General features: G+C 35.5%; 1 protein-coding gene across 1 annotated transcript in view; it reads left to right on the forward strand.

The window, feature by feature from the left end:
- Positions 1–8,213, forward strand: part of LOC123245934 (vomeronasal type-2 receptor 26-like) — a 234,869-nt gene that overhangs the window by 11,017 nt on the left and 215,639 nt on the right. The window contains exon 4 of the mRNA XM_044674906.1: positions 3,694–3,921. Coding sequence (XP_044530841.1) covers positions 3,694–3,921 — 228 coding nt within the window. The remainder of the gene's footprint in view (positions 1–3,693; positions 3,922–8,213) is intronic.

The following is an 8,213-nucleotide window of genomic DNA, read 5'->3' on the forward strand; positions in this document are numbered from 1 at the left end:
CTCTCTCTCTCTCTCTCTCTCTCTCTTTCTCTTTCTCTCTCTCTCTCTCTTTCTTTGTCTCTGTGTCTCTCTCAGTCTCTCTCTCTCTCATCTCTTTTTATTGATAAACACTTATAACTCTGGCCAAAACTCCCTTTTATTTGTAACAATTTATAGGTCTAGCAATATTATAAAATATTTTCACTGGTTGACAATGAAGCCAGTGCCAATCTTTAAAACTTCTCTACCCGCTAGATAGTAATTTCCTTATTAATTTTCATTCTGAGTGCTAAAGAAATCATTTTGATATATTTTCTCATAATTTTTTTAGAAATGCACAATTAATCATTAATTAATTAATTAACTCTGGACCTCATCCCTGTTTTAAATTTAATGGAAGACATTGATATTGATGTTCACTGGGTTAGAGTAGGTAATGGGGCCCAAATATGTGAGAAGACTGATCAAGTAGGGATATTTTATTTAGGGTTTTGAATGCCAAAAAATAATTTTGCATTTGATCCTGGAGGTGATAAAGGAGCCACTATATTTTAATGAGTAGAAGGAATGGCATGTTTATATGTGTGCCTTTGGAAAATCCATATTTGCTTAATAGAAGTGAATTATAGAGTTTAGCAGTGACTTAAGGAAAGCAGACCTTCTAGCAATCTATTGTAATATTACAAGTGTGAGGCAATGAAGACCAGCACCAAGGTGGTTTCTATGTTAGGGAAGAAATCTGAGGATGAAAGAGATCCAGGTAAAGAGACTTAAAGATCTTATAAGATTTGGAATAATTAGGCTTGGTCAAGTGAATGTGCAAAGTAATGGACTATGATTTTTGTTGTTGTTGTTCAAGAACTTGGAAGACGTTTATGTGAAAGAGGCATTAGATTTGTTCTATTTTTCTTAAGAGGGGAGAAACAGCAACTAAGATTGGAAGATGCAAAGAAGTATATGATGTCAGGACAAGCATGCATCTAGTTGTAGCTGTTCATAAGTATAATGGCTTGTTGGTAATAAGCTCCATATTTTAAAAAAATTTTTATTGATTAGGAAAATGGCTACATTTTCCTCCCCTCCTCTAACCCTCTCCCATAGCCAATACACAATTCCATTGGGTTTTACATGTGTCATTGATCAAGACCTATTTCCATATTATTAATATTTGCACTAGGATTTTTTAGATCCCCATCCCCATTACATCCCCAACCCATATGATCATGCAGTTGTTTTTCTTCTGTGTTTATGCTCTCACAGTTCTTTTTCTGGATGTGGATAGCGAGTAAGTTCCATATTACGGAAAATCTTCCAGCACGGTGCTTAGTTTTTTATTGCTTATGTTATTTTTGTCCAGTAGTTTCTGTCATATGTGACTTTCCTTGTCCCCATTTGGTGTTTTCTTTGAAAAGATACTGGAGTGGTTTGCCATTTTATTTTCCAGGTTATTTAACAGACGTGGACACTGAGGTAAATAGTGTTATGTGCTCAGCATCACAAGCTAGTAAGTGTTTGACACCAATTTTGGATTTAGGTCTTACTGACTGCAGGGCCAACACTCTATTCACTGCATCACTACATAGCTGGTCCCTGTGGTACAGAGTAGGTACCTAATACAGTTTGATTGATTGATTCAAGCAGAGGTGGGTTGATAATTTAAAATTTTATAAAGTATTTTTCAACAGGGATTATTTTAGATAGGCTTTGAAAAGGAACTCAATGATGCCAAACATTTCCATATAAATCTTAGGGTTTTTTTAAAAATAGACCCACTGGTCCATGATATGGTTAGTGTGAGTTTTCATCATACCTTCTACATTTTTTTCCTCTAAGAGAACCATTCATCTGATTGTACCCACTCAGGCGTACCCTGTAGGGGCAACCCACACAACACGAGAGATGTCTATGCCTTATATCTGTCTGTGGGCCTGGGGAGTCAGCATTATTGGATGTGAGTTCAGTGCAACAAAGATCATCTTTTCCTATTTAGAAGGATGACAATGTGACCACAAAGCTGTGTGACACAACAAGCTCTCTCTTCAATTTTGGAGTAATAAAAGTGAACTCATGTTCTGGGGAATTATAAAGTTGAATCAGTCAGTGTCTACTATGTTCTAGAAACTGTACTAAATACAGGGAAGACAAAGAGAATCCTTGCTCTCATGGAGAAATGAGGGAGGCAAGATGAAAATAAATTTACTAATAAATTGTACATTGGAATAATAAGAAATAACTAAGAGAAGAAGGGTCTAGAATTAAGATGGATTGGGAAAGTTTTCTTTAGAAAACTGGATTTTAATTGAGATATGAAAGAATCCAGGAAATGGAAATGAAGGAGAAAATTCCAGATATAAAGGACAGTCCTGCAACAGTTAGAGTACCTTCTTCATGGAAGAGGAAAGGGTTCAGTGTCCCTGCATTAATGAACAGGTGGGGAGGATTGGTGTGAAGTAGGAGAAGACTGGGAAGGGGGAACTTAGTACATGAAGTTCTTCTAATGTTACAAAGAAAAATTTTTTATTTTATCCTGCAAGTGGCAGATTGCCACTAGAGCTCATTGAGTCTGGGAGTGATGATTAGAACTGTTCTTTGGAAAAAAGTACTTTGGTAGATGAATGGAGCATGGACTAGGATGAAGATAGACCTATGGTAGACAGACCCAGCAGTAGGCTACTGCAGGAGGCAGTATAAAAGGAGATGAGAGGGGCATATTTGAAAGACATCGTGTGAAGATAGGATTAACTCTCCCCTTGCCTATTTTTAGCTAATCAAATCAAGAACTTAAAGTACTCCTACTTGACACTAAGTAACAGAGTTGCAAGTCACTTGCTAGAGTGGGTGACAACTCCAGAGACCACTGCCCCATCCCTGGGCAGAGCTAGGCAAATTGAAAGACTGCAATAAAGTGAGGAAGGGATAGAAAGTGAAGTGGAAAAAGGACTATAAAAAGTCCTGAACTTCCTATCCAAGAGACTCCTCCTTTGAACTTCTCCTTTGGAGTTTGTCTTTGGACACTCTGCATCAGTGAGCTGGACTAAAGGAGAAGACTCTTTCCCTGGTTCCTGCAGCAGCTTGTTGGGTGAGTAGCTGGCCTTCCTTTCCTGGCTTCTGGAGAGATTGGCTCCAGAGAGACCTTCCTTACCTGGAGGAGGCTGCTTTGGTGGAACCCTTGCTGAAGACAACACTGGGACTCCTGGCTTAAGAGACTACCACCACTCCACGTGGAGATCAGGACTTGAGAGCCCTTGCCAGGTGGTGAGCTGGACTTCTTCAGATAGAAATTATAGGGTATCTACCTAGGCAATACTTTCTACTTCCTACATTTCTCTCTTTTATTATATCTATGTTAAACTAAATTGTTAAGAGTGGCTAACAGACTCGTGACTTAAGAGTTAATTTTTTAAATTGGAGATCACATTACTTTAGAACTTTATTAGCATAAAAACTTCAATTTAATTCTTATAATTGCAAAGGTGAATCCAAAAGACCCTGGAAGTAGATTTAATAAAGGAGGTGAGAAGTCAATGGAGAAATTGAGGTTATAAACCTGGGATGTATGAGCAACACTCTGAGTTGCAGAAGTTCACTTTTATGTGTTGCAGTAGTAAGCCCACTTTAATCACACCTCCAAATAAAAATTACCCTGTACTTCTTAAATAAGGAAGCTCTTCCCCCAGGGACCACCCAGTGATGAGGATTCCTCTTCCCTTTCAGTTGAACTCCTGCCTGAAGAACACCCAATTTACCAACAATGCTGGTGACCAAGTGTTTGTGGATGAGAATAGAAGTTCTGAGGCTCAATATGCCATTATGAACTATTTGTTTTTTCCTAATGAGACTGAGAATCTTGTGAAGGTGGGGCAGTTTGTCCCAAAGAATCCATTTGGTCAAGATTTCACAATTTGCAAGGACATTATAGTGTGGGGCTTTTGGAATTCAATGGTAAGAGATATTTTAAATGTTAACTTTAGCCCTCTATTCACAGGAGAAATTCTCACCCTATTTCATTTACTCTACATTTCTTATATTTATGAATAGAAAATATCTAATGGAAAATTTAAAAATAAGAATATAGAACTAGTTATTAATTCCCTGGATTTGTGGTTGGTCATTATACTGATAAGAGTTTCTAATTCTTTCATAGTTATTTGTTTTTATAGACTTAGTTTATCATTCAGAGTCCAGTTGTTCAAGTCTTCCCTTGTTTCTCTAAAACAATCTACTTCATAATTTCTTAAAACACAATAATATTTCCTAATACTTATACCTATATGTATACTAATATGTATATATGTACACTCACATATTAATACTTGGCCAATCATTCTTCAGTTTATCAGTACCATCTCACATTCCCATTCTTTGACACTTCAAAAAGAGCTAGCAATATCTTTACATTTTAGTTACAATTTATTTTACTAAGAATTTATTGCTTCTTTATGTCTCTAATTCATTCTCACACTTGTTATTATAGTCTTCCTTTTTCTGAGCAGTTCATGTAATTATAAAGTTGCAGCATCAGTCTCTTCACCCTTATTCATTGTTTCTAATGATATCTTCTTGTGCCTCATGTTCCTTTCCCCATCAAGAATATTCCTTTTCCCATCTTTCCATTATTATCTCAAGATCATCAAGACATAACAGATACATTACCAGGTAGTGTCTAGTTATGAGCTCTATGATCTCTATGAGCTCAAATGATCAAGGTTCAAATGTGACACATAGATAATCTCCTCACATTAGAATGTAATCTACAAGTGCTGCATTAGTTTTTTTATTGTTGTTCATTTTTTTACACTTTTATTATTTTTACTCATATTTAATTGTCAATGTCTCTATACAACTCAAATCTTTTTATGACTGATACACTGTGGTACTATCAAACATAATAGACTTAGCAACGCAAGGATCCAGAGCAAAGCTGAGGGATTTATGAGAAAGAAAACTAGCCACATTCAGAGGAAGAACTGTGGGAGGAGAAATACAGAGGAAAAACAACTGCTTGAACACATGGGCTGATGGGGATATTATTGTAGATGTAGACGCTAAACAATCATCCCAGTGCAGCTATCAATAATTTGTAAATAGGTCTTGATCAATGATACATGTAAAACCCAGTGGAATTGTGTGTCGGCTACAGGGGGTGGGGGGATTTGGGGGAGAGGGAAAGAACATGAAACATATAACTATGGGAAAATATTCAAAGTAAAAAATTTAAATTAAAAAAAATAAATTAAAAAAATAGTAAAATAAAATTTGTCTTTTTTAAGGCCACATTTAGTTTTACTACATAAGTTTTTCTGTGCTATAAACTTACAGCCATTGCCTTCTAGAATATGGGGATTCAATGCCCTCTGATCTATTTGGGTGGTAGCTGCTGAATTGTGTGTCATATTGACTGTGATTATTCAGGACTTGAATTTTTCTTTCTGGCCAATTGTATATATTTGTTTGTCCCAGGAGCTCTGGATTTCAGCTTGGACTTTTCCTTAGATTAATTTTGGGATTCCTTCTAGGAGGCAACTAGTGGATCATTTCTATTTCCAATTTACTTTCTGTTTCTAAGAGATATAGGCAGATTTCTTTTTAAATTTCTCAATATTTAGCGTCTGGCCTCTCTTTTTAGGTAATGAACTCTGCCATTTAGGTAATTAAGAGATTCGTATTATTTCTTCTTCAATATCTTTTTCATGTTACATATTTTCTTTAAGATATCTTATATTTTCTTTCATTTTTTGTCTTTTGACTTCCTTTAATATTCTTTGTTGTCTCTTTAAGTCAATGGCTTCTATTTAGTTCATTCTAATTTTCATAGTCTGTTATTTGGGAAAGGCTATGTACCTCATGTTCCAATCTTTTCACTCTCTTTCCAATTCTTTGATATCTCTCATTTCTTTTTCAAATTTCCCTTAAATATAAATATATTGACTGCCAATTATACTTTTTAAAAATTTATTTTTATTTATTTAGACTATTTTTGCATGGTTACATGATTCATGATTTTCCCCAACCCTATTTCCTCCAACCTCCTGGAGCTGACAAGCAATTCCACTGGCATATACATGTATCATTGTTCAAAACCTATTTACGTATGATTCCTATTTATAATAGAGTGATCTTTTAAAGCCAAAATCTCAGTCATATCACCATCAAACCATGTGATCGATCATATGTTTTTCTTCTGTGTTTCTACTCCAACAGTTCCTTCTCTGGATATGGATAGCTTTCTTTCTCATAAGTTCCTCAGGATTGTCCTGGACCATTGCACTGATTGTTGCATTGCTACTAATGGAAAAGTCTGTTACATTTGATTGTGCCACAATGATATATTCAAAATATGTAATAGTTTATTTAAAGTCATAAGGGTAATTAAGAAAAGGCCACATGCCTGCTAAGATCTAATTCAAATGCCCCGCCATTACCTCTGCCCACCTGGCTCGTTCCACAGGAAAGAGAGCATCTCAATAAAGTTCTGAGACTTTATACCTTTGTCTACATAATCACACTTCCTGCCCACATGAATTACACTAGAGGAATCATGGGAAATGTAGTTTTAAAGTCTTCTAAACATCCACATAAAGTTTATATCAGAGACCTCAAAATCAGTTCAAGGGTCCCCAAATTTCCTGTTTCACACAGCCCAATAGATTCTGTGGTAGCCTCTTACCTTTACCTTGTAATTATTTACCCACCCCAAGTATGTTTCTTGTAGACAACATATGGGTATGATTCTTGTTTTTAATTTATTCTGCTATTTGCTTCTGTTTTATGGGTGAGTTCATCCCATTCACATTCACAGTTATGGTCAACATTTGTATATATTCTCCTCCATTTTGACTTCTTCCTTTAATCCTTACCTTTCTCCTTTCCCTCTTCTCTTCCCCTCCAGTGTTTCACTTTTAGACAGTCTTTCCCCATTCCCCTTGCTTATATTACTCCCCTAACCATCACCTCCCTTCTTATTCTCCCTTTACTACATGGACTTTTGAACACTCTCAATCTCTCCCTCTCTTGTATTACTCCCCTCTCACCACCCCATTTCTTATTACCCTTCTACTTCTCTACAAGGTAAGAGACAGTTTTGTACCCCAAATGGATCTGACTGTTCTTCCCTTTCTGAACAAATTCCATTGGTTCTTCTTCATATTTGGGAGTATTTTTCTTAAAACTGTCTATATCAGCTTGTGTAAACTTTTTGTGGCATATGAGATTCAGTACACCATTCTCTGGGGAAACTACAGGTACCTCCCTTAAAGGAAACATATGGCATAGTTTGCTTTCTAATGCTTCAGTTTCTATTTCTAATTTAGTTGGTTTATCTGATTTAGTTAAAACCTATAATTTCATTGTTTCATGTTCTTTGCTTTCTGCCATTTTACCTTTGGCCTAGAGTAATTCCTCATATTGAATTTCCATTATATCTAGTTTAGTATCTAGATAGTTCACTTTTAATATTAGATCATTCTTTGCAGTGGCTTTCTTGATGTGTGCTTTTAAATGTTTAAAAATGACTGTCAAAGATTCAATCATCATGTAAAAGCAATACTAGCACAGGGACATAAGAGATTAATTCAAGGAGTGTCAATGAGAGTACTGGCATTAGAAAGTCATAGGCAAGTGAATTTTGTACATAATCCGGTATAATAGAGAAAAAGATATTTCTCAGAAAAGCCATATCTAACAGAAATTTGTGGTTTTATGCAGTTAATTCACTAGCTTTTCTGAGAGCATAGAGCCTTTGAGACAAGTTGACTGGGAGATGAGTTTTGGAGCCACCTAGAGTTCAGCTCATGCTTACTACAGCTCACAAGTGAAACAGCTCTAGCTACTGTTTCAATGAGACCCCCCTGCTGTTATAATGGTTCCAACTGCCCAAGTTGACAGTTGACCCCTTAAAATCAGACTTTCTGGTTTTTTGTCCTATTAAACTCATCAAAACTATAAAAACAACTGTAAATTAGTTAATTATTGATTATAAACAGATTTGATACTCTGCTTGTTGTGCTTACAAAGTATCTTTAGTTTTCTTTTTTTTTATCCATTTGCATACGTCTATCTTTATTTGCATTAAGAATTTTTTAAATTATATTACATAGATAATGGGTTTTTCTTGACAGGTAAAAATAGTATTTTATACTGTTGACTCTTTTTTTTTCTTGACCCTTCATAATTCTTTTTTTCAAACATTTATTAATATTCATTTTTAACATGGTTACATGATTCATGCTCTTCCT

This window comes from Gracilinanus agilis, chromosome 1, assembly GCF_016433145.1.
Source record: "Gracilinanus agilis isolate LMUSP501 chromosome 1, AgileGrace, whole genome shotgun sequence".
NCBI lineage: Eukaryota > Metazoa > Chordata > Mammalia > Didelphimorphia > Didelphidae > Gracilinanus > Gracilinanus agilis.